Source organism: Budorcas taxicolor, chromosome 5 (genome assembly GCF_023091745.1).
Source record: "Budorcas taxicolor isolate Tak-1 chromosome 5, Takin1.1, whole genome shotgun sequence".
Taxonomy (NCBI): domain Eukaryota; kingdom Metazoa; phylum Chordata; class Mammalia; order Artiodactyla; family Bovidae; genus Budorcas; species Budorcas taxicolor.
In genome coordinates this window covers 154,311,842-154,338,558 of record NC_068914.1, presented here as the reverse complement: position 1 = coordinate 154,338,558, position 26,717 = coordinate 154,311,842, and the positions used below count along the sequence as shown (strand labels likewise).

Below are 26,717 nucleotides of genomic sequence, written 5' to 3'. Positions count from 1 at the left end.
TAACATTCAGAAGGGGGAAGAGGGAGGCAGTCTACGACTGGAATGGTGATTCACCATCTTGCTGTCCTACCAACACAGCTAGCTCCGCACGGCCCGAGATGGCTCCTTGAGTTCAGCCATTTCATCTCAGTTCAGCCAGCAGAAAGGAAAGAGAAAAGTAGGAAGATGGCGTTGTCTTCCTCCTTTTTTTCCTTTTTTTTCAAATTAACATTTACTTGTAACCAGTCTCACTGGCTTTCCAAGTGCTGCTAGTGGTAAAGAACCTGCCTGCTAATGCAGGAGACATAAGAGACACAGGTTTGATCCCTGGGTTAGGAAAGATTCCCTAGAGGAAGGCATGGCAATCTACTCCAGTATTCTTGACTAGAGAATCCCCATGGACAGAGGAGCCTGGTGGGCTACAGTCCATAGGGTCGCACAGAATCAGATACAGCTGAAGCGACCTAGCATGCACGCACGCACCCAATCTCACTGGCTTCCCAGGTGGCACTAGCGGTAAAGCATCCACCTGCCAATGCTGGAGATGCATGAGATGTTCAATCCCTGGGCTGGGAAGATCTCCTGGAGTAGGAAATGGCAACCCACTCCAGTGTCCTTGCCTGGAAAATTCCATGGACAAAGGAGCCTGGCACACAATCTCCCTTCTCTTTCAAGGAGACCCCAGAGGTGCCTCATGACGCTTCTCCTTACATCTCAATGGCTGTATCCTAGCCCCCATGACCACATCTTGGTGAAAAGGAGGTCAGGAAATGAAGGCTTTGAATGGAGCTACAAAGTGACCTACTACAAGTCGTGTTACAGAAAAAGATTGGGAAATGAATACCAAGAGGCTATGTGCAGTCTCTGCAATGAAGGTAGGAGAGGCTTGGTGGTTTGTCTATTGAGAAAAAGTCGAAAGAATTAAGATTTGGAGTCCAGCCCACTTCTTTCTAACTCTTGCCCCATATGCTGTCACCTGTGTGACCTTAAAGAAGCCACCTGCCCTCTCTGAGCCTCAGTGTCCTCTATAGAATGGGAGTGATAATCTACCTGGCTGAATGACTGTAAGGATTAAATGAGATGCCACAGGAAGACCTGACCTATGGCAGGTGCTGAGGTTAATTACATTCAGATTACAATTTAATGTTTTAAAAAGAGAATATACATTGAGCACCTACTGGATGCCAGGAACTTGTTGGATGTTTTTTCATCACACATTTATTTACTTCTCACTCCAACCTGGTGAGATGGGTATTGTAATCATCCTAATTCATAAGGCAGAAAACTCCAATTCAGCAAGTCAGCCAACAGGAATGTCAGAATTTGAACTCCAGTCTTCTGATTCTTCGTCTTCTTCCCAGGTCCTAGCACAGAGCTTCTCAAAGGGTTTGGGGGTCTTCCTGGTGGTCCAGTAGCTAAGACTCCCACTCCCAATGCAAGGGGCCCGAGTTCGATCACCAGTCAGGGCATCACTACGAATCACGCCGTCAGTCATTCTCTGATCCCACATGATGCAACTAAAGAACCAGCATGCCTCAGTGATGAGCGAAGATCCCACATGCTGCAACTGAGACCTTGTGCAGCCAAATAATATTTCAAAACAAAATAAGCAATTTTTAAAAATTAAAAATAATAAGAGTTTTGACATTTCCTGACAGCGATGATAGGAGCATCTTGTTATTCATAGCAAGCACTTATTCACTGTACTGGAGTTTATAGATAATGAATGACGTGGCTGGAAGCTCTTAGATAACTTCTGGGTGGAGGCTGATTGCAGAGGGACCAACCGTGTGGTTAGAGGGCTAGAGCTTTAGGGCCCCCACCCTCCACCTGAGGGGAGGGGAGAGGGGCTGGAAAGGGGAAAGGGGCTGGAAAGGGGAGAGGGGCTGGTCACCAGTGGCCAATGATTCGATCACTCATTCCTGGATAATGGAATGTCCATAAAAACCCTCAGTGAAGGGGTTTGGAGAGCTTCTGAGTTTTGAATACGTCCACTTGCTGGGAGCGTGGCACACCTCAAACTCCGTGGAGACAGAAGCTCTGCTCTCTGTGCACCCTAACAGAGCTTACCTATGTACCTCTTTGTGTAGCTGTTTGTGTCCTTTGTAATAAACCAGCAATAGTAAGGTGTTGCCCTGAGTTATGTAAGCTGTTACAGCAAATTATGGAATGGGAGAAGGGGGTCAAGGGATCTGATTTGTAGCCAAATTGGACAGAAATGTGGGAAAGCTGAGGACCCTCTGTTTGCAACTGAAAAGGAGGGCAGTCTTACGGCACTTGACCCTTAACCTGTGGCATGTGTGTGTGCTAAGTCGCTTCAGCTGTGTGACTCTGTGCGACCCTGTAGACTGTAGCCCGCCAGGCTCCTCTGTCCATGGGATTCTCCAGGCAAGAATACTGGAGTGGGTAGCCATTCCCTTCTCCAGGGGATCTTCCCAACCCAGGGACTGAACCCTTGTCTCTTATATCTCTTGCATTGGCAGGCAGGTTCTTTACCACTAGCACCACCTGGGAAACCCTCTTAACCAGTGGGGTCTGCACTAACTCCAAGTGGTTAGTGTTAGAATGAATTAAATTACAGGGCGCCCCATTGGTATCTGCAGAGGACTGGAGAATTGTTTGCTGGGGGAATCCACAAGCTTGCCCTCAGAAGTGTCCTGCTATTGTGGGTAAAAACACGTCAGTAGAAGATGCCAAGACCTTTCCTGGAAACCCTGTGAGGGAGGCAGACCCTCCAAGGCCCTTCCCAGCTCAGCCTCAGCTCAACTGCTTCAAGTTTCTCAAACACATGTGTTTCCTACCGCCATCTTTGTCCCTGTTGTTCCCACGCATGCCTTCCCAGTGAACTTCTGCTCCATCTTCAAAGTCCCTTAGCAAATGAAAGCCCTTGGCATTTTTCTTGATCCTCTAGGATAGGAAGAATTTCCCTTTGCCCTTCTAGGTTCTTTTTGGATGGTCTAATAGAATTAAATTGGCAAAAGACAGATCAACAGGAGAAAATCAAATTTAATTTCATCCATTAGGGAGCCCCAAACATATGAAGCTCAAAGAAGTGACTGAAGCAGGCAGCTTTTGTATCTTGCAGACAAAGAAACAATTATTTGAGAAGTTTGGACAAAACAAAAGGCTTTTTGCTTGGGGTAGCAAGTTAATGAAAGAGTAACAAGAGTTTGTTTAGGCAGCCTTCTTGGCCTTGAGACCTTGCATTTCACGTTTCTGGAGATAAGGATTTCTCCTCTCGTCCCAGTACACAGAGAATAGCTTCACATGGGAGATTTATTTCCTTCTTTCAAGGGGACACGTGTTCTCCCATTGGCTGTTCCCCAAGAAACTTTAATTCAAAATAATCAATTTGCCAAAGTGGCATATTTGGGGGTAGCCTACCCTGAACCCCATCTGTTCCCTCACTACAAATCACGCCCTCAGTCGTTTTTTTGATCATTTAAAACCATAGTTATTGTTTGAAGTGATCTTTCCAAGGACAGGAACTATGGCAGGTCAGCTGTGGGTCTCCTTGCAGGCCCCCAGGAAGCTGCTTAATGACCATGTGTGGCATCACACTGGTTAGAGTGAGATGGAGATGAATGAACACATTGGTAGATGTGGCAAGTGGAAGAGATAGTCCTAAGGTTCCCAAGTGACTTATGGGGAGCTGGAACTGAAACTTAGGGCTTCCAGACATGTACCCCCAAGCCTCTTTCCATCCCTGCCCCCAATGCACTCTGATGGGTCCTCTTTCCAGAATTCCTCAAGTTGGATTTTCTAGGGAGCAGGAAGACACTGGGCTCAGCATGGCACTTGTGAGAATAAGTATGAAGTCATCACGCCTCCTGTTTACAGGATGCTGAGCTATGGTTTTTCCAGTAGTCATGTATGGATGTGAGAGCTGGACTATAAAGAAAGCTGAGTGCCAAAGAATAGATGCTTTTGAACTGTGGTGTTGGAGAGGACTCCTGAGAGTCCCTTGGACTGCAAGGAGATCCAACCAGTCCATCCTAAAGGAGATCAGTCCTGAATGTTCATTGGAAGGACTGATGCTGAAGCTGAAACTCCAATACTTTGGCCACCTGATGTGAAGAACTGACTCCTTGGAAAAGACCCTAATGCTGGGAAAGATTGAAGGGGGGAGGAGAAGGGGATGACAGAGGATTAGATGTTTGGATGGCATCACCGACTCAATGGACATGAGTTTGAGCAGGCTCTGGGAGTTGGTGTTGGACAGGGAGGCCTGGCGTGCTGCAGTCCGTGGGGTCGCAAAGAGTTGGACACGACTGAGTGACTGAACTGAATTGAACTGAGCTCCCAAGGAGTAGGGGTGGATCCAAGGAAGTCTGCTGGGGACAGGCCCCCTTCTCCTCTGGGGTCAGCGTGCCTGGGAACCCAGCTGAAAAGTGGGTCCTGTTTTCCTCAGGACAACCGTCTGGGTCAGGGTTTGTCATCAATGCAAGTGCCTGCCAGAGGAACAGAGATCTCAAAGCCACTCACCCCGGCAACCATTCAAACAGGCGGAGCAAGCTCCAGGTGCCCAGGTGGGCGGGCCACCTGGCTGGGATGAGGACCCTGATGCATTTGAAGCATACACATGGCCTGGAACATCAGATGACTCCCTGCCACCACACCTTGGCCTTTCTAAAACCCTGGCATCAGAAGAACAAACAGCCGTGTGGCTTGTCGACCACCTTCTGGAAACTGAGACGGGCTGTTTCCGGGCTTTGCCCAGAGTTTGGATCCACTGTTTGTCATGAGGTCTGCAGCAAGGCTTTCAGTGGCTCCAGCCAGCTCCCCACGGAGCCAGCAGATGCCACCAGTACTTTGTTCAGCCTCACACACAGCCCGCAGCAAGTCTGGTTTGCAGGTAACAGCCTGGAAAGATGATGTTAAGAACAAAGAAGAACATTTGGAAGGGAGAAGAGCATTTTCGCCCGCATCTCACCACCCTCATCCTCACCTTCCTTTTTGCTTTCTCTGTTCTAACTGGGAACCCAGGCAGCTATGTTGGCCTGCTTGCCAAAAAAAGAGTGCGGAGACCAGCTTGGACTGAGCTCTTTGTTTTTCTGGGCTTTTCTTGGTCACGAGCATCTTGCCAGGAGGCTGTTGTGGTCTTCATATTGATCCTCTGAAGAGATGCATCAGAGTCCTTTGACTGGTCACCCCTTCATTTTCAAATGTTAGCTAATAAGCATGTTTCCAGTTGGGAGCTGTTATAAACAGCTCTGCAGCAGTCATTCATGTGATTAAAAACTATTCATTCAATTTCTTAGAGAAGCATAGTGAAATACCTGGGGGGTGGGGGTGATTTGCTTTACAATACTTTAGTAAAGGAGGAAAAAAGTAAAAAAGGGGGAGAGAGAGTGAAGCAATGGGACAAAACCAGTGTGCTCCGGGGTGATGGGTGTATGGGGTTTCATGGTGCTGTTCTCTCTTTTTTTTGGTAGATGTCTGAAATTTTTCATAATGAAAAACTAAAAATAGAAATGTAAACACAGTCCCTGCCCTCTGGGAGTTCACAGTCCTGCAAGGAAAACAAAGAGCCAGGCCCTGGCAGAGCAGTGTGACAGGGCAGACATGGGGCTAGGGGACCCAGAAGAGAGCCACCTCTCTGACTTAGGAAATCAGGGAGGGCTGCCCAGAGGAAGGGCCATCTTAGCTGAGGCCTGAATGATACACAGTGAAGTGCAAGTCGCTCAGTCGTATCTGACTCTTTGTGACCCCATGGACTACAGAGTCCATGGAATTCTCCAGGCCAGAATACTGGAGTGGAGAGCATTTCCCTTTCCCAGGGAATCTTCCCAACCCAGGGATCAAACCCAGGTCTCCTGCATTGCAGGTGGATTCTTTACCACCTGAGCCACAAGGGAATACTACACCGAGCCACCGAGAATACTACAGTGGGTAGCCTGTCTCTTCTCCAGGGGATCTTCCTGACCCAGGAATTGAACCAGGGTCTCCTGCATTGCAGGCGGATTCTTTACCAACTGAGCTGTCAGGGAAGCCCATGAAGGATACATAGGAGGTGGTCAAATGACAGGGAAGGGAAAGATGTTACAGGCAGAGGTACCTGCAAGAGCGTAGACCTGGTAGAGAAAGAAAGGCGGTGGCTGAAGCCTACAGCGATGGTCTGTCTGGCTTCACTGTTGGTGTGCTAAGTCGCTTCAGTCGTGTCGGACTCTTTGCGACCCCATGGACCCCCGCCAGGCTCCTCTGTACATGGGATTCTCCAAGCAAGAATACTGGAGGGATTGCCATGACTTCCTTCACGGGATCTTCCCAACTCAGGGATCGAACCCTTGTCTCGTATGTCTCCCGCGTTGGCAGGCAGGTTCTTTACCGCTAGCGCCACCTGGGAAGCCCTTGGTGTTGGTGAGATTGAACCAAAGCTGCAGCAGAGGCAGGGCTGGACCACTGATGCTTCGTGACCGTGGGAGTCTGGGGGGCCCCCAGGTGCCTGGCAGCTGGGGAAAGATGTGATCAGATCTGGATTTGAGGATGATCTTTCTGATCACTGGGACTCCTGGGTGCAGGGTGGATTGTGAGTGGTGGAGAGTGCCCTGGGCATCCTCACCTTTGTAGCTTTTTATTTCTCCTAAATTACTCCTTTAAGATAATTTCCAGAATGCTCACCCCTCCCCCATACCCTGCTCTCAATTTCTCCATGCACTACTTCTATCCTCACTTGGGTTTACCTCACTTGGGTATACCTCTTCAATACCAGGGACGAGGGACTTCCCTGGTGCTTCAGTGGCTAAGACTCTGAGCTCCCAATGGAGGGGACCTGGGTTTGATCTCTGGTCAGGGAACTAGATACCATATCCTGCAACTAAAGATCCCACATGCTTCAACTAAGACCTGGTATAGCCAAATAACTAACTAAATAAATTTTTTTAAAAAATAAGCGAGAAAGAAAGGACTAGGTTTTACTCATCTCTGCAACCCCAGTGTTTTGCACACAGCAGATACCAAATAAATGCTTTGTGAATGAATAAACTTTTATTGAGCACCGAACAAGTGCCAAGCGCTTTTCTCAATTCTTTACACATATGACTTCTTGTGCAGGGTTGTCATAACTACCCCTGTGGAACGTGTTACTATTACCTTTGGGTAGGATATGCCATCAGACTATGATGCAGGTCTGAAAGTCTGACGCCTGGGGGATGGCCAGTACGGGGGGTGGGGTAGGAAGGATCTCAGTGCAGTCGGAGGACAGTGTCAGCCAGGCCACCTGGGAAGTCCTGGCTAAAGGCACCATGTGTCTCGTGGGGACTAGCCCACGTTAGCTCCCCTCTGCTCAGTCACTGCCGCATGTTCCTGCAACCTCAGCAGCAACATGAGGGTGGATCTGGAAAGGCAGCAGCTGGAGACAGCTGTCAGCGATACACACAATCCCCATTTTACAGTCATGAAAACTGAGGCCCAGAGAAGTTAGGTCATTTGCCCAAGGTCACACAGCTAGGAAGCAGTGGCGCTCCTTTGCTTCAGGGGCTGTCTTTGTGACCCCCTACTCTGTGACAGTGTTGTTAAGGGTTGAATCATGTCCTCCCAAATTCATATTTGAAGTCCTAAGCCCCAGAACCTCGTCACAGATGTAATGTGCTGGATGGGGTGGGAGTGGGGAGGAATTAAGAGGATGGAGAGGTGGAAATGCAGAAGGTTTCCCAGGAGGTGCCCAGCCTTAGGCAACTCAGCTAACTTCTCTAAGCATCTTGAAAGTGAAAGTGTTTGTTAGTCACTGAGTCCACGTCTCTTTGCAACCCCACGGACTGTAGCCCGCCAGGCTCCTCTGTCCATGGAATTCTCCAGGCAAGAATACTGGAGTAGGTTGCCATTCCCTTCTCCAGGGTGTCTTCCTGACCAACAGATCAAACCTGCGTCTCCTGCATTGCAGGCAGACTCTTTACCATCTGAACCACTAAGGAAGCCCTCTGAGCATCTTATCAATTGTTTATTTTCTTTAATGAGTAATTCTTAGGCAAAGCTCTAGTCATCAGAAGTGGATCAGTGGTTATCAGGGGTGCCGGAAAGCAATTGGAGAGCACTGTATGTACTATTTTATAAACTTTTTTCCACTGAATGTAATTTTAATGTTTTATTTTGTTATTCTTCTACAAGAAAGTTCTTACTTCCCTTATGGTAATGGTATTCCACTGTAAAAGTAAAACCAAGATTACTTAACCAGTTTTCTTTGTGTGATGTCTTGGTTGTTTCCTGTTCAGGATTCAACTCAAGGTTGCATTGCAAATTCCTGTAGACTAAGATTTCTTAACTTTCTCTGAGCCTCTGACCACTAGCAGGAGCCTCCACCACCACCACCCCCCCAATAGTATTTTAAAATGCACAAAATAATATACCAAAGTTTATAAAGGAGATCCATTATATTGAAATGCATTTATCAAAATATATATTTAAATTGGGTACAGTGGTCCAAAGAAGGTATGAGACCGTGGAGCAGAGCCGCCCCAGCAGACCCGGAAACCCACAGTGAGAGACAGAACAGGCCCAGCCGTGCGGCTTAAAGCACCCAGCCTCACCCAGCCACAATCAGCTGAGACCCACAACACCTACAGATGTGTGACTTTGTTTTAGAATAGTGCGTTAACACAGCAAAGGCTAACTGATACAGTGGCGGGGGTGGGGAGTAGCCCTCCAACAGAACCCATCACCTCAGTGCATGTCCCACTTCTTGCTACCCCATGGGCTGTAGCATGCCAAGCTTCTCTGTCCATGGGATTCTCCAGGCAAGAATCCTGGAGTGGGTTGCCACTTCCTCCTCCAGGGGATCTTCCCGGCCCAAGGATTGAACCTGTGTCTTTTACATCTCCTGCACTGGCAGGCAGGCTCTTCACCACCAGCACCACCTGGGAATCCCCCAAACCTGGAACAGAAGTGCTGATAAGTGTATGAAAAGATGCTCCACATGTCTTCACTGTTGTTGTTCAGTCGCTTAAGTCATACCCAGCTCTTTTGAGACCCCATGGACTGTAGCCTGCCAGGCTCCTCTGTCCGTTCTGTCCATGGAATTTCCCAGGCAAGAATACTGGGATGGGTTGCCATTTTCTTCTCCAGGGGATTTTCCCAGATTGGGGATTAAACCCACATCTCCTTGCTTGGTAGGTGGATTCTTTATCACAGCCAATGGGGAAGTCCCCCACAAGTCTTTGGGGAACTGCAAATTAAACAACAATGAAATACCACTACACATCTATTATTATGTCTGAAATTCAAAACGTGGACACCTCCAAATGTTCACAAGGATGTAGAGCCATAGGAATTTTGCTTTATTGCTCGTGGGAGTGCAGAACAGCACAGACACTTTGGAAGACAGTGTGGTGGTTTCTCGCAGAGTTAAACATAGTTGTACTGTATGGTCCAGCAATTACGCACCTTAGTGTTTATCTAGATGAGTTGAAAATTACACTCACACAAAAACCTGCACATGGATGTTTATAGAAGCTTTACTCATGATTGCCAAAACTGAAGCAACCAAGATGTCCTTCAGTAGACGAATAGACAAACAACTGTGGGACACACAACCAATGGAATATTATCAAAGACAAAAAGAAATGAGCTCTTGGGAGTTCCCTGGCAGTCCCAGGGAAGTGTCAGTGTTCCCTGGAAGTCCCAGTCAGTGTTTCCACAGCCATGGCCCCAGGTTCAACCCCTGATTGGGGAACTAAGATCAGAGTACGCACATTTTTAAGGATTTTGCTGCAACTGGAAAATTGTCTCCCAGTTTGCAGTTGCCATTTCCAGTCACCCAGCATAGAAAAGGGCCTGTTCTCCTGCCTCCGACACGAAGCCAAGGGTCCTGGAATTCTGGGGTTTGGGCCCTTGGGCAACACTGCTCTTTAACACAGCCCGTGAGACCAAGCTTTCGAATGTTCACTTTGCCCAGTGACTTGCAAGCCGTGCTTCCTGTTTCCTGCTCTGACCTGGCTGCCACTCATCACCTGAGCCACCTCCCTTCCTCTGGACCACTGCCCTTCTTCCCAGAAATGGGTCACCTCCTGCCATCTGCTGACATCTCCAGGCTTCAGCTCCCAGGACGGCTTCTCTAGGCTCAACACTCTCCCTGAATTCCCTAAAACACAGCTACCACCAACCTAATAAAAATCTGACTGCAGGTTTGGGGAGAACAAAAGGCAGATTTAAACCCGAGGTCGCTGCTGCCAAAGTCCACAGTCTGGGATTCTCCACGGGGGCCACATGACTGTTTTCTTTTTAGCCCACCTCGGCCTCTGGATAGGGGTTCAATGCCCTCGACTGGACCCCTATTCCCCAGCGTGCAGCCTACTGCCCAGCATGCAGACCACCCCAGCCACCACCGCAGGGGAGAAGAATCCTGGCCTCCCATCTAAAGCATGCTTCAGCTCCTGCTCTTGCACCTTCCTGCAGAGAGCAGTCCAAAATCAAGTTTGGGGTTGGGGCTGGGGGCGTCCTTTAACTACCTACCCAGTTTATATAATGGATTAGAATATTTAACACCTTAGTCTAAAGCAGCTAGCTTGGAATGTCCCCAAGAGCATCAGGAGGCTGTTACTTAGCAGCTGCCTGACTAAGAGGGCTGGAGGAAAGGGTCTTTACAAAACAATTCGGAACAAAGGCAGATCCCCTCTCCTGCCCGAGATTGCAAAAGCTGTTTATAACCTATACAATGACAGTTTCTATCATCAGCAGTTTTATATAGTGCACTCTCCCATGGTACCTCATGACACTTTCATTATTATTTAATTGCTTTGGCTATGCCAGGTCTTAGTTGCATGTGGGATCTATTTCCCTGACCAGGGATCAAACCTGGGCCCCTTGCATTTGGGAGCATGAAATCTTAGCCACTGGACCACCAGGAAAGTCCCAGATAATTTGGTAAATGGTAAACAGTACCTCAATTTGACTTAACTCATATTTCTGTGATTACTGGAGAAATTGAACTTTGGCCCATCTACATTTCTCACTGTGTGAATCGTCTGTTTAGATTATGAACCTGCACTTCTGTCTGGTGCCGTGCTGTGCTCACTCGCTTCAGTCATGTCTGACTCTCTGCGACCCCCTGGACTGTAGCCCGCCAGGCTCCTCTGTCCACGGAATTCTCCAGGCAAGAATAGTGGAACGGGTTGCCGTGCCCTCCTCCAGGGGATCTGCCTGACCCAGGGATCAAACCTGCATCTCCTGAATTGCAGGAGGACTCTTGACTGCTGAGCCACCAGGGAAGCCCTTTCTATCTGGTAGCATGTAGGAAATATTTTCCCCGGTTTTTCGTTTTCACTTTATTTGTTGACATAAGAAGCACTTACATTTTTACATAGTCGGGTCTCTCAGTATTTTCCTTTCTGGTCACTGCCTTCTGTGTTAGGCTGACAAAGACCTCCTCTACCCCAAATTCACATAAATCGTCACTTAAATGATTGTGTGGTAAAGCACCTGCCTGCAGTGTGGGAGACCCCAGTTGGATCCCTGGGTCAGGAAAATCCCCTGGAGAAGGGAACGGCTACCCACTCCAGTATTCTTGCCTGGAGCATTCCATGGATGGGGGAGCCTGGTGGGCTACAGTCCATGGGGTCGCAAACAGTAAGGCCCAACTGAGCAACTAACGTATTCCATTTGGAGTTTTAATGCCATGTAAGGGATCCAACTTGATTGTTTCCATATACATAGCCGATTTCATATTAAAGTCTTTTATTGCATAGTCGCTTGAACTGCTTTGAAATGCTACTTTTATTAGTTCTGTAACTCTTATACGCCAGTTCGTTTTTAAAATCCTTACCTCCCAGGGATTTAACAATGAAGTAGCATCTCCAGGGCCTTTTGCACGAGAACATAGAATCTGCTCCAAAGGTGTTGGTTCTTGTCCCTTCTCCTTCTCTTTTCCAGTCCCACTTGCCCCCTCCTCATGCCATACGCATTTACCGTTTGACCTTGGGATTCTGGGAACAGTTCCAGATTCACAGAAGGTGCTAAGGCCTTTGCCATTTGGGCCACCAAACTGCTTTTCTGGCCTGTTAGTCACCTCAGCCAAGGTGACTTTGCTGTGAGGACTGGATGGGTGAGCCCCGGGAAGATGATGGTAATTACAGAGTGCTGGGGAGGTAGGAGCAGGTGATCAGGGAAGACTTCACGGGGGAGGTGACCTTGGAGCTGAGTCTAGGAGCACAGAGGAATTAGGCAGACAGAGAAGGGAAAAAGGGCGTTCTGGACCAAGGGGACAGCACAAACAAGGGGTGGGCTGGGGGGGTGTTGGGCAATGGTTGAAGTCATGGCAGGAGGCTGGAGACAGGTCTTGACTGCAGTATGCAAGATTTTTGATCTTTGCTGCAGCGTGTGGCGTCTTTGCTGGAGTTTGGGATCTTGGCTTGCGGCATGCATACTCTTGGTTGTGGCACACAGGATCTTTGATGTTCCTTGTAGTGTGTGGGATCTAGTTCCCTGACCAAGGATTGAACCCAGGCCCCCTGCATTGGGAGCACAGAGTCTTAACCATTGGACCACCAGGGAATTCCTACAGTGGATGTTTAAAGCCGTAAGACCAGGTGGGTTCACCCAGGAAGCGAGTGTGGATGGAGAAGGCCAAGGATGGACTGGGCGTCTGCCATGTTGACAGCTAAGGCTCAGCCGATGCCAGTGGCCCAACTGATGTGACTTTTAAAAAGCCTGCGGATTTGGAAAAAGCTTGAGGAAAAGGCTTTTGGTTTTGTTGAAGTTTTTCCAGCATTTGAAGTAGCATTTTCTAGGACATGTAATTGGGACAGGCTTGGGAAGACAGCAGAGATGGGTGAACCCAGAGGAGGGTGGATGGCTTACCAAAGCCAAAGCCTTTGCTGATTCAGAAACATTCAGAGCCGGGGGAATTGCTGCATAAAAGCCTTTAAGGATCTGTGAATTACTGGAAATATATACAAATATTTCAACAAAAGGCAGCAAAATGCCTAAGAGCATGGGTTTTGCAGGTGGGGCCCTATAGTACTTCAGGCTCTGCCTCAGCGTGACCCTAGCGGAGCCCAGCTCCTCCTCGGCAGAATGGAATAAGCTTAGTGCCTCTATCCACAGGTGTAAAAAAAGTGAAATAGACACTATGAAGTGCCTACCATAGAGCTGGCCCTAAAGGGAAAAACAATTTTCTTCTATACTTCTACTCCCAGTTCTGACAACAAAGGTATGTGGGTTTCCCACACCAACCAATTCTCTGACACCAGCTGAGTGTCCTAACCAAACCTTATTTGGTTTTTTGTTTTTAAATAATTGTATTTATTTATTTATTTCTGGCTCTGCTGGGTCATTGTTGCTGCGCAGGCGTTTTCTCCAGTTGCAGCGAGTGGGAGCTATTCTTCGTTGCAGGGCACAGGCTTCTCATTGTGGTGGCTTCTCTTGTTGCTGAGTACGGGCTCTAGGGGGCTTGGGCTTCGGTAGTTGTGGCACATGGGCTCAACAGTTGTGCTTCCCAGGCTCTAGAGCACAGGCTTAGCTACTCCAAGGTATGTGGGATCTTCCTGGACCAGGGATCGAACTCGTGTCTCCTGCAGTGGCAGGTGGATTCTTTGCCACTGAGCCAACAGGGAAGTCCCCTATTTGGTTATAACACTATGCACCTGGAGTTAGGGTCCCATCCCTCAAGTTAGATCAGTTTCAGGGACTACCCTAACTTCAGAAAATACTCCTGAGCTACTGGATATAAATCAGTGGTTCCCATGGTCTCCTCCTCGGGTTCAATACTTTGCTAGAATGGCTCACAGAACTCCAGATAGTGCTTTACTTATTACTGCCTATTTATCATAAAAGGATGCCTTTCAGGAACAGCCAGATGGAAGAGACACAGAAGGCAAGGCATGTGGAAGGGGTTGCAGGACTTTGACACTATCTCTGGGTCTGCCATCTACCCAGCACTGACCTAGAAGCTCTCAGAAGCCCTTTAGGTTAAGATTTTTATGGAGTGTCAATACTTAGGCATAACTGATTGACTCATTGGCCATGGGTGATTGAACTCAATCTGTAGCCCCTCCCCTCTCTCCAGAAGTCAGCGGGTAGGGCTCAAAGTTCCAACCCTTTAATCACAGGGTTGATACCCCTGGAAACAATCCCCCATCCTTAGGGGCTTTCCAAGTCACCTCATGAACATCTGGTCAGGTGTGGTTAAAAGGGGCTTATTACGAACATAAAAGACAATTCTCTTAGCCAGATCATTCAGAAATTCCAAGGATTTTAGGAGCTCTGTGCTGGTCAGGAACTCGGATTGGATGAAGACTAAGTATATGTTTCTTATTACAGCACAATATTACAGGCCCAGTCAAGTGTAGCTGTCTACCCGACAAGGAGACTAAACGGAGGAAAAAAAAAAAATAAAAGATTCAGAACTGGACTTCCCTGGTGGTGCAGTGGATAAGAATCCACCTGCCAACTCAAGGGACACAGGTTCGATCCCTGATCTGGGAAGATTCCACATGCCGTGGAGCCACTAAGCCTGGCACCACAGCTACTGAGCCCTAGAGCCTATGCTCTGCGACAAGAGAAGCCGCCACAGTTGGGAGCCTCCACACCGCAACAAAGGCTAGCCCTCGCCTGCCACGATCAGAGGAAGGCTGTACACAGCACCAAAGACCCAGCACAGCCAGAAATAAATAGATTCAGAATCGGGTAAAGGGGAAGTAGAGAGGGCACTGAACTCACGGGCATGTGACCAGTGCAGTCACACAAGGACCTGCTCTCAGAAGGGATCCATTTTTCAGTTTACTGTCTGCATGTGGCATCTTGAAATTCTTAACGAGTTTCTCCTTGAGCTTGTTTTGTAAGAGAAATCCAACGGGACGACAAAGCATGTGTGTGAGCAGGGAAGATACAGCAGGTGGCAGCAAGCAGGCTCTGGCCAACAAAAACGGCGGGCAGTGGGCAGTCTGGGTGAGGAGCAGTTGGCCTGGCCACTGGGCGTGCACCCACATGGCTGGGCAATCTGAGACACTGTGGGGCTGCAAGGGGCCAGGATCTGTGCCCAGACTGGCAGCAGTAGAAGATGGCTGTGGTCCATCGAGGCTGTGATGAGAAGGGACCCCACATGGAAGTGGATCCTGTAGCATCTACAGAAATATAAACGCTGCAGCCCAAGTCTGCAGAAGAACTGCCAGGACTCTTGCAGTAAACTGTCGGTAAATTATTACAAAACCAAAGCATACACGTGGATGTTGCTATAAAGCATGTCAGGGAGTCATTAGAATTCTTCAGAGCTTGAACCTCTCATTTTGAAAACTGCTGCAGCATTGCAAGTATTCACAGGCTTAGAAATAGAAATTAAATTTACAGACCATCTTCTATAGAGAGGAATTCCATTTTCAAGTGAAGTTGCATTATTAGTGAGGAAGGCATTTTTTAAATTAATTTTTCCTTGTAACTGAAGGTAGAGCAAGCTAATGTATAAACAAGTTATTAAAATTATATACAAATCATGAAGTCACTCCCAGTTTCTTATACAACTTCCATAAGTTACAGAAAATGTTGGGGAAAACATTAAAATGTCACTGTATAAATTTACATTCAAAATTACAAGTCAGACTTACATGAAATTGATTTGCATGAAGAGTTAAATCTTTTCAGAAAATGGTTCCACAAGAATCACTATGTGTAGATGCGCTTCAACTTATATTTTGAAAGTTTACTAGAAATTTCTCCAAATGTGACAGCCTATGAAATATTCTTAACAACTCCAGCAACAGTTGCAGCAGCAGAAAGGTCCTTCTCAAAATTAAAAATTATAAAAAATTGTGATCGTGAATTAGCCAAGAATGATTGTCATAGCTTTCCATTATTTCAATTGAAATGATACTAGCAAAAGTATGTGTTTTGGTAATTGAATTTGCAAAAAAGTGAGTCAAAAAAGTTTAATAATTAGATATCATATTAACAAGGTGTATTGTATTATATAAATTTATGACAATGAAAATTTGTTTTGCAATTTTAGGTTTATAGTGTTATTCATGTATCACTATTACCTCTTACGTATAAGTAATAAAATATTTTGAAAGGAAAAATCTTTATATTCTAGTACCTTTAACTGTACTGCTTTTTATTGCTTTCTTTTGGCTGTGCCGGGTCTTAGTTACAGCATGTGGGATCTAGTTCCCTGACTGGGGATTGAACCCGGACCTCCTGCACTGGGAGTGCATAGTCTTAGCCACTGGACCACCAGGGACGTCCCTTTTATTGCTTTTCAAAGAGGCTGTGCATTTAATTTTGAACTGGGCTTTGAAAATTATATAGTGGCCCTGATTCTCAAAACTAGTAATATTTTTTTAAAGCATTTTCGCATTTTCCCCAATTGTCCTGACTAAGCCTTTCAGGCTTTTACAGACTTCCCTCCAGTCCAGTGAATGGCCATCATATGATGACTTTTTGAAAACCCACATCAGTGTGGAGGGCTGGTCATCTTGGAAGGCTGGCAGTCTCCATTGGGATGTCCCGTTCAGCCCTTTTAGGGACCCATCTTCTTGACCCAAGACATAGTCTTTTGAATCACTCCCCCACCCCCACCCCAGATGGCAGATCTGAGTCCTTCGTTGTCAATTTTTGAAGTCTTTTGACAGGTAACATATGTGGTAAGTGCTTTGGTCACTGCAGGGTGGAGGGAACACCTGAATAAAGATTCAAGGACAGAAAGTGCAAATGGAGAACGATGTGACTACTGCCGCCGTTCAGCTGCTCGGTCGTGTCCAACTCTCTGTGACCCCATGGACTGTAGCCCACCAGGCTTCCCTGTCCTTCACTGTCTCCCAGAGTTTGCTCAAACTCATGTTCATTGAGTCAGTAACGCTATCCAACCATCTCATCGTTTATAAATCTTGAAGACTGAAGGGAAAGGCTGTTACAGTGAGGCCCAGGGTCTAGCCAAACCCAAAGGGTTGGAGCCCAGTCCCACCATGACCCAGGGGTCTGCTTCAGGTTAAGGGTCGTCTGCTCAGAGGGGCTCAGCACTCACGCAGTTGAGATTTTTGCTTGCATGTTGGTTTAACATCTATCTCCCCTGCTGGAAGGCCACCTCTGTGAGGTCAGGGACTGTCTACCCGGTTCACTGTTGAACTCCTAAGGCCCGTACAGAGTCTGGCACTTTACAGGATCTGTTTAAGTATTAAAACAGCTCAGGGCAGCTAACTTTAAAAACAGTGTCCTGCAAACATGTGTGTACATAAGCGCATGGGAACGGTCTGGAAGGAATGAGGTCACGCTCCTAATCTTGGCTGCCTCTAGAAGGGACCAGGCTACGGAGTGGCGATGGGGTGTGTGTGCGTGTACACAAGTCAAGTTGGGGGGTACTGGCTTCAACTGTAATGATTTTACATTTTAACTAAACAATTATGAATAAAGCATGTTCCAGGTCAGGGGAGACAGAGGCGATAGGGAAATGCCAAGCCACACTCACGAAGGACAAAAAAACACCATCACGCTCTGCATCCGCTGGTGGGTTTTGAGTCTTCACTTTATTACTATGTCACCAGAAGTCACCACCTTCACTTGGTTCACCACAAATGGACAGATGTCATAGAGGAGGGTGCCACGGGGCCACTGGACTCACTCTTGAGAGACTTAACCAGGTGGTGGGGGAGTCCAGAGTGGGGGCCCAGGATGGGGACCGCCATTCACTGCGCACACGCACACACACACAGATATATTTGTGGAGCCTTATATTATACATCTTATATATAGAAAATATATATATTTATACTATACACAGGCAGTTACGTTGCGGGCAAGGCGGGGGCACCCAGACAAGGGCTGTGGGCACCTGGGGACGGGGAGTGTCACATTGAGGGGCAGCGCCAGGAGATGGGTGGACACGTTCATCCTCCCACGAACTCTTGTTAGGAGGGGTGCTCCCCCTTTGTGCTCCATAGAGAATCAAAGGGGTCTTGGGCCAAGATTGGGGGCTCCCAAGGGGTAGTATGGGGGGAGGGGGTCTTGGTTACATGGGGGAAGCCTGGGACCCCCAACAGTCTTTGAAGATCAAGAATCACCTGGGAAGGTTGGAGTGGGGAGAAGATGCTGGGACCGTCTGAGCTAGCCCCAACAGTTACCCACCCCCCCCAGGAGTGGCAGGAGCCACACCCGGGCAGATGACCTGTGACTGCACAATCAGAGGCTGGAGACCTGGATCCGGAACCTCTAGCTCTGTGCCCAACCGTGGACAAGTCACTGTCTTCCTGGCCCGGACTTTGCCCCATAAGGGTCCTCGAAGCTCTAAACTCGTGTGGAACCCAGTTTTCCTTGCCCTCTCTTGTACTCGATGGGAGGAGGGGGTCCAAACTCAGCAAGGTCAGACTGCAGGGGTGCCCTTCTCCAAGGAAAGGTTTGGAAGCAGGGGGGAGGCAGAGGAGGGGCAGCAGGGAGGGAAAGAGGGTGTCACTGATCTGTGAGCACTGGCTCCAGGCTTGAGGCCTCCAGGGGATTGTCCTCAGCCAACAGAAGCAGCAAGACTTCCCCACCAACCAGTGAGAAGGAGAGTCAGGAGCCCTGGGTCTCGATTAAGCCCTGCGCTCCACATCTCTGGCCCTCTCTTTCTCACCCACCAGGGCACAGCCTGACCACGGTGGGGTCCTGCCTGGGCAGCACCCCAGGACTAGTGGGGAATGCTGAGTGAAATGATTCAGCACCCCCACTCCTGGCAGGGGGTCTGGTAAACCTTCCCAATCTGGGGGGGTGGGCAGGAGACTCTGTAATAAATACCCAGTACCTTGCTCTCTCACCCAGCATCACCAGCAGCTGGTCAGTGCCCCAGGGAACAGACAGGCAGCACCCTGGGGTCTCCCCAGCAAGGGAGGGTTTTGGCAGGGAGGGGACGAGGGGGAGGACTTCTCATAGCATCTTGTGTGGACACCAAACTTTCTCTGCCAGAAACAGACCACATCCACCTGCACCCTGACCTGCTTTGCAAACCTCTGGTCTAGTGCAGGCTCCACTGCTCAACTTGGAGGATACCAGAGTCCCAGCCTGTCCTGACCTGGGCCACCCTGGGGGAGCCCCTTTCCCAGATGTGGAAAGTTGAAGTCCCCAACAAGCAGCTGTCACCCGGCTGTCTGGGGTCCTCTCCCGTCACCGCTGCCCCTTGGGAGGACTTGATCAGACCTGATCCATGCTCCACTGCCAACTCACTCGTGTGCTGAGCCTCAGTTTCTCCTTCTGCTAAGTGGGGGCAATGATGCTGCTTCTCTGCCAAGGGAGTTCCCGCTCCTTCCCTCACTGGCATGCTAACACCTGCCCGTCCTCCGGGCCCCTCCGTGGGGACCTGCAGTCCATACAGCTGTACTCACACAGCACCTGGCCCCCGTAAGGGACCCAGGGTCCAGCGGTCGGTTTAACGCTCATCTCTGAGGACAGTCAGCTCCTCGAGGGCAGACACCCCACCCTTTGTGTTCCTGCCACGAATGCCCCATCACTGCTGAGTCAAAAGGAAAGTGAGTGGCTATGACCTGCTTCGTAGGGTTCTCGTGGGGGCTGGTGGTGGGAACTACCCAGCGCAGTACCAACCCACAATCCCGCTGCCCCATTCCCCGAGGCACTGGCGGCTGGACCTTGTCCCCACAGTCTCCCCGCTTCAAGGCTTGCCCACCCCATAAGGCTCAGTGGAGAGCCTGCATTATCCAGAGTCCCTCCTCAACCTCCCCGTGCCTCGGGGGACACCTGCCACCCTCTCCCCTGGCCTGCGGCCTCCCCCGGACTTCCATGCCCGAGGGGCTCTCGCCACCCATCTTGGGGACAGTCTGTCCCACAGCAGCAGCTTTCAGGCGTAGGCCGAGCTGGGTCTAGAGCCCTGTCTTCCCGCAGGGAGCCCAGTCACTTGGCAGGCCTTCTGGAAGGCCTTGGCTTGGCCGTCCCCACCCCTCGGCCCCCAGCTGACCCCGGATGAAGGAAAGATGACACAGTGTCCCAGATCAGTTCTGTTTCCTGGGAGGTCACAGGGGCAGGGAAGGGGGCACCTGCTGGGGTGGCTGGGGCGAGTAGCTCTGCCACTCACTCACTGTGATCTTGGGCCAGACACTCCCCCTCCAGGCCTCCTTGTCCACCCAGCCCCAGGCAGGGACTTAGCGCGCCACTCCTAGAGTCAGGGACAGTGGTCAATCAGTCGGGAGGCCGTGAAGGCCTGCTGGAGCTCAAGGGAGGATGCACCCAGCTCGGAGTGGTACATGGGAGCCAGGCCGGCCCGCTCGGCTCTCTCGCCCGGGAAGGCAGCCAGGGGAGAGGCCAGCGGGATGTGGGGAGAGGGGCCTGGAGGCAGGGCTGTCCCGCTGGGCGGAACAGTCGGGGCAGAGCAGGCCCCTGGCTTGCAGCAGAATCAGGGTGTCTCATGGGCTGAGGTCCCCAAGGCCTCCCAGAGGGACTGTAGCACTGAGCGGCGGAACCCCGGGCTCGGGGATGGGAGATGGTGGGGACCCTGGGGGACAAAAAGTGCTCTGTAGTCGGGCAGCCTGTGGTGGCCCCACCTCTATCACTGGCTGCCTGAGTGACCCTGACCTCGCCAGGCCTGTCTCCTCAAGCATAAAATGGAGACGGCCCAACACTCCGAGCAGGGCGGGGGTGTCACTCCTAGCAGATGACAGCCCCCAGTGTCCTGCGGTACTCACACCCCGCAGTCAAATCTTCCCAGCATCCTCCAGGTGGAAGATTCTCTCCATTCCTACCTCTGGTTAAGAGCAGGGCCTCCTCCACATCCCCTCTTCCTCGTCTCCGGGGACCATCTGTCTTAGCACTCGTGCCAAGCACAGGCATGACATACAGTAGGTGCTCAATGAAGGCTCACAGACATAAGGAACGAACGCAACCCCCAGGGCGCCGCACACCTGCACACACGTGTGGACACCCCCAGCACCTCACTGCCCCGCCCACCTGAGTGGCCCTGGACCTCAGTGGAACCACCTGGAGGTGCCGGGCAGGGCAGCCAGAGAGGGAGCAGGGGGGCTGGGTGTGGAGGGAGGGGGCAGGGGGCAGCTGGGGTGGCTCAGGGGCAGGCGGGGGGCAGGTGGTCCCTGTGGCTCAGTAGCCCTGCGACTGGTAGCCCTGGGGCTCGGGCTCGAAGGCGCTGGCCGGCTGCTGGTAGGTGCCGCCCATGCTGGTGGGCTCTGGCCCGGCGCTGGGCTCCACGTAGGGGGCGTAAGGCATGCTGGAGTCCTGGCTGGGGTCCATGTAGTCCTGGGAGAAGAGGGCCGAGTCGGCGCCAATCTGGTACCTCTGGAAGGCCAGCACAGCCTGGCCCGCCTGGGGACGGGGGTTGGCAGGGACAAGGACAGGCGGGACGGGGTGGTTAGGGGAGAGACAGACAAGAGCACTGGGTTAGTAGAGGTTAGTCCACAGGACACGGACAGTAGAGGGTTAAATATCCTCAAAACACGCTTGAGGGGGGATGGAGGAAAGCTGTCCTCAGAAGCCAGCCCAGAACCACACTGTCCAGCCAATAAGAAGTGTGGAGATCACCTACCTGATGACCCCTAATGCCAAAGGTTACTGAGGGCAAAAAAAATTTCTAGAGTCTCCACTCTGGAGTGTTAAAATGGCCTAAGCCCCATAATATCCTTCTCCAACTGTGTTCTTAGGATGTTAGATGGGATGGAGAAAAAAATTTCTTGGTGGGACAGATAAATGTCGGCCTCTCCTAAAAGTTTTCTGTCCCTCTTGCAGCTAGGCATAGCCATATCACTAAGCTCTAGCCAATGGGTCAGCCCCAAGTTCCCTTCTCACCCTTTGACTTGATGCCTGGAATGCAGATGTGAGAGCTGGCACTGTAGCTGCCATAATGGACCATGAGGTCCATGAGCCAAACTGTAAGGCTGGAAGAGGCCTCAGTCACTGAAGACTTCTGGAGTCACTTATGCCAGCCCTGGACTGTCTTCCCAGACTTAGACTTTTTTTAGACCACTGTCATTTGTGATTTCTGTCATTTGCTGCTGAACCTAATTCGTTAATGCTTAATCAAATAAGTTTGGGAAACTGAGTTAAACAGAGGACCACAGGAGTCATCAGAGCTCTGATTATTTCATGTATGCTGGGATCCCCAAGCAAGCAACCACTTATCTGACCACTGAAGCCCTTTTTACATACAACTCAGTTGGGAAAGACTTGTCTACAGCATATATACATAGGTGTGAAACCCTTTTTAAGTAAAAGCAATTACATTATTATTAAGGACAATGAAACTGATCACACCAAGCTAGGGAATAAATTAAACCTGTCATTAAAAGACAGTGTTCACAGGTTCACAGGTTTACGCTGAAAGCCTTCTCCAGAGGTCTTCCCAACCAAAGTCATCTGCCTGTGATGGGAAAATGCTTATGTTCTACGTACTTCTGTGTGGGGGCCAGGAAGACTGAGGCCTAGAAAAGGGGGCCTCATGGCAGAGTCAGTGCCAGAACCCAGATCTGAACATAGGGGTCCTGCCCCTTCCTAGGCCAGGGCCCTCCCCATCTCCTTCCTTTCGATCAGCCAGTTGACAAGGCACTAAGTCAACCAGGAACCTGAGAGGACCAACAGGGGAGAGGCAGGGGCAAAGTGCCAGGGGCCTGGAAAAGGCAGACCAGACCTCAAGGAGGTAGGCCGAGGAAATCAGGAGCGGCCCTTTCGTATTTTCCACGATGTTACTATGAGGTCCTGGCTACAGGGTGCTCAGATGCAGGGGCCTGGGGAAGGGAGACGGGAAGCTCCTCCCCCACCCAGGGTAGGGACCCCGTCTCCAGCCCCCTTGAGCCATCAGTGAGTCCACAAGAGCACAAAGGGAATGGATGAATCAGTTCCTGAGAGGAATTTCTGCAGACATGGTCCTCCCGAGCTCCCTGGCTCTACTGCTGTCCTGCACGGAGGCAGAGGCCTGGAGCTGATGACCTTTGCAGACCCTTCCAGGGCAGGACTCTGGCTACAGGCAGCTAGTGCTATCTCTGCAGTCACTCCTTCACCCCAGTTGAGTTAAGGACTCTCTGAGCCATCCAGTTCAAAGGGCCACAGACAGGAACCGTGGAGGGGGTGTGGGCCCCTGCTGGGCCTGGGTGCAGAGGTGAAGCTGGGAGTTCTGTTCAGAGCCCAGGGACCTAGTGGTCCACCTGGCTCTGCTTCTTCAGAGTAGGCGCACTCTCTGCGGCATCTCCACTGCGCAGGGCTTTGCCCTGGGGGCCGGTCTGTGTTCCAGGGCAGCTGAGGGCCCCAAGGAGCGAACCTGTGCAGGACTGGAGGCCAAGGTCCTTTGGAAGATCAGGGATTCACCGCACAGGAATCACTCCCAAAGAAGAAGTTATGAAGGTGTCCCTGACTCCTTGGAGAGAATGAATGAATGAACAAAAGAACTGACATTTATTGAGCATCTCTGTGCCAAGCCCTGTGCCAACCTTCGTTTCATCTGCACAACAGCCCTGAGAGTTTGGTTCATTATCACTTCTCAATCCAGGGAGGCAGACTGAGGCACGGAGTGGTGCATGGCTCTGCCCAGGGTCCCACAGCACACGAGAGCAGAGTCAGACCAGGAGTCCCCTGCTGTGCTGGGCCAGGCCCCTTTTGGCAGCCAGCCTCCACTGGAACTGTAAAATTGGCCTTCGTATTGCAGCTGTGGGAGGGGCTCTCAGCCCTATGGAGCCACCTCCAGCCTGGCAGTGCATTTGAGAGAGATTTTGGTTTGTCTCTCTTCCCATCCCCAGCCTGTGGGCTCCTGGGGCCAGGAACCACCTGTGATTCATCACTAGGCACAGAACAGTTGCTCAATAAATGTTTACTGAATGAATAGACACATGAAGAATCAACAAAGGAGGTGATGAGGAAGTGGTGAGCCTTAACTGGCCCCTCTAGCCAGCCTTCCGCTACCCTGCACGCCCTGGCATCTTGGCTGGTCCAGGCAGTGGGCTGCCCTTCAACCTTGCCACTGAGCATATACTTAGGGCTTCCTGCTTCTGGAAGCTGTGCAGGCCTACGGCTGTGCCGAGGCGGGAAACAGCGTGTTGTATTCCTCCTGGAAGGTAAGGTCCTTGAATCTCCGCACGGCCAAGGCTGCGGTCAGGCTCTGCCAGGAGAGAGCAGGGGTGAGGCCAGCGCGGAAGATGAGGGGGCAAGCAGAGGCGCCATCAGGGAGGCTGGCTTCAGGGGGCAGGTCGGCACCTGTCAGTCAGCCATTCAGACTCCGCCCCTGGAAGTCCCGGTGACCACTCACTCACTCCTCCTCTGCAAGCCCCGCCCCAGGGGAAAAGGGATGTCTAGGTGTCCACAAAAAGAAGAAGAAATCTGGCCAGGATGGGCCCAGGAGGGGAACAGGGAAGGCTGGCTGCAGCATGGTCTCACAGGAGTGGCCGGCGCTGGTGCCTATATACAGCGCCGGGGGTGGGGGGTGGGGGGGCGCTTCTTGCAGAAGGCCGAGGACAGCTCGAAGGCCTGGACTGGAGGGGGATGTGGGAGGGGAAGGGAGAACCCTTGGGAAGGGGGAAGGGAGCCTACATGACCTAAGATATCTGCAGGAGGGAGATGGGAGAAGAAAAAACATGTTGAGAGGACAGGGAGCCAGTGGGAGGAGGGGACAGTCACGCTGCCATACCGACTGGCGTGCGAGACCACCAGATCCAAAATCCACAAAGGGGGCGACCTCTGGCCAGGGGCGCCCAGAGACATGCTTTTTTTGACCTACATATATATGTAGAGGTCAAATATACATGTATTTTTAACACACAAAGATCAGAATCCACATAGAAGTTCAGATTCCTGGCCTCCCTGGGAAAATCAGAGGCCCTGGCCTCTGTGGGTCCCCAGTCCTGCTCAGAACAGGGCCTGGGTAGAGGGTGCCCTTTCAGGATGCTGAACACCTGCCGCCCGGTCCACTCACGCCTTCTCTCATTCTGCCTGCCAGATGGGCACCTGTGTTTGTGACACAGCCCACTGCAAACCCAATCTCCCCATTTTACAGACAGGAAGGCAGAGGCCCAGAAAATTAGGAGAAGCCCCAAGATTCAACCCAGGTCTCCTGACTCTCAGCCTCTGCTCTTTCTCAGCCTTGAACCTCAAAGCCTTATCTTCCCATCTAGGCCTCAACCTTCTTGTCTGTAAAAGGGAACAATAAATAACTACCACCCAATGACCAGAGTGGTTAGGAGGGGAAGCTGTTTCCACAGGAAGGGTGCCCTGAACCAGAGCCAGGGTCTGCTATCACCCCCGACGTCCTGGCTGGCAAAAGGCAGCGGTCTCCCTCCTCAGGGAGCAGCCCCGCCGTGTGCATTGAGGCGGGAAGCAGAACAGAGACCCTGGCTGTGCTCAAAGGCACAGCCGGGAGCCCGGCTGGGGCGGGCAGGTGTGGGCTGGCTGGACGGCGTACTCACCCACGTGAAGATGGAGAAGAAGGAGAAGGCGATGGCAGCCCGGGCCGCGTCCGTCCCCTCGTTCAGCGGGTTGTCCTTGGGCTCGGAGACCTGCCACTGGTTGGCCAGGAAGCAGAAGCCCACGAACCAGAGGAAGGCCCAGAAGGCTGGGGTGGGCGCAGGGCCAGGCAGCCCACATGGGCGGAGAGGGCGGGTGGGGAGGAGGAGACGGGAAAAAAGACCGAGGAACCGGGGAGGTTCAAGGGCACGTCTCCCACACTCCCCACCCACAGAGGGAGAGGAGGTGGGGGGGTCAGAGTGCGGGGAGCGCGGGGAAGCACAGGTGAGAACAGAGAGGCCGGCCAGACCCGGAGCAGGAGAGAGACCCCGGGGAAGGAGGCAGCCAGGCCCGGACCAGAGTCAGGGAGGGGCGGGCAGTGAGAGAGGGAGGGACGGGGAGAGGGAGAGACAGAGAAAAGTCAGTGAGCCTCGGCCTCGCTGCTCTAAGCTCAGCCAGCACAGGCTTCCCGGCTTAATCCCTGACTGACCCGTGGTCCAGCCTGAGGCCTGCAGCTCTTCTGTGAGGGGCGGCCGGCCACCTGTGCCCACCCCCAACCTGGCTGCAGCCTCCCAGAGAACTGGACCGGGGAGGACGAGGGGACACGTCTGTTTGCAGTCCCACGGAGCCTTGAGGTGGCTGAGGGTTCCTTTGAGAGTCCAGGTTTGGGAGTTTTAGGGGTGGGAGCCTTGTGGGGACAAGTTCCCCTCTGGATGCCCACAGTCTACTTAGAGAGGCCCAAAGCTGCTCTGGATGAAGAGCATGCATGCCCAAGGGCTGGCACCTAGAGCCCAGCCACTCCCAGAGGCACTGTTGGGGAGCCCTTGAGAACCACTCGCGGCATATCTGTACCTTCAAATCGAAGGGGCCCCAGGCCTCACTGCCTGCAGACCAGGCACATCCTGAGAGTCCTGGAAGTGGCTGGAGGAGCCCCAGACCGAGCCCCAGGCCAGGGACACCAAGCCCAAGCCTCCTCCAGCCTCTCAGACTCACTGGGACAGAGGCCAGGGCACCTCTGCCAAAGCCACTTCTAAAGGGCAAGGGCAGCTCCCCAGCCCCAAGTTCTGACCCTCCCACGGCACCTAATGTGTTGCAGGGCCTTTGGCCATCGCTCGGCTTAGTACTCACAGGGCTCCACCAGGGAGGGGGGCCAGAGGAGACCAGTGAAAGCAGAGTAACCCCCTCCGGACATTGTGTTCCTACTCTGCCATGAGCTGTGGGCTGTCTTGGGGTCTCGGGCCCCGCCCTGGTCCTACACAACCCTGCTGCCAGCCTTGTGACCCCAAGTCTGTCCCTTTGCAACCACCTGCACCTCGGTTTCCCCATCTGGAAAATGGGCAGAAGGGTGGCAGCCACCTCCCAGGTGTGTGTGAGGCTGAGCAGGACCACGGTCAGGACAGCCCCTGGCA

The 26,717-nt window shown here is 51.4% G+C and overlaps 1 protein-coding gene across 1 annotated transcript in view; it reads right to left on the bottom strand.

Annotated features, from left to right (window-relative positions):
- Positions 1 to 26,717, bottom strand: part of TAB1 (TGF-beta activated kinase 1 (MAP3K7) binding protein 1) — a 75,622-nt gene that overhangs the window by 28,083 nt on the left and 20,822 nt on the right. Inside the window, exon 3 of the mRNA XM_052641517.1 lies at positions 25,272 to 25,417. Coding sequence (XP_052497477.1) covers positions 25,272 to 25,417 — 146 coding nt within the window. The remainder of the gene's footprint in view (positions 1 to 25,271; positions 25,418 to 26,717) is intronic.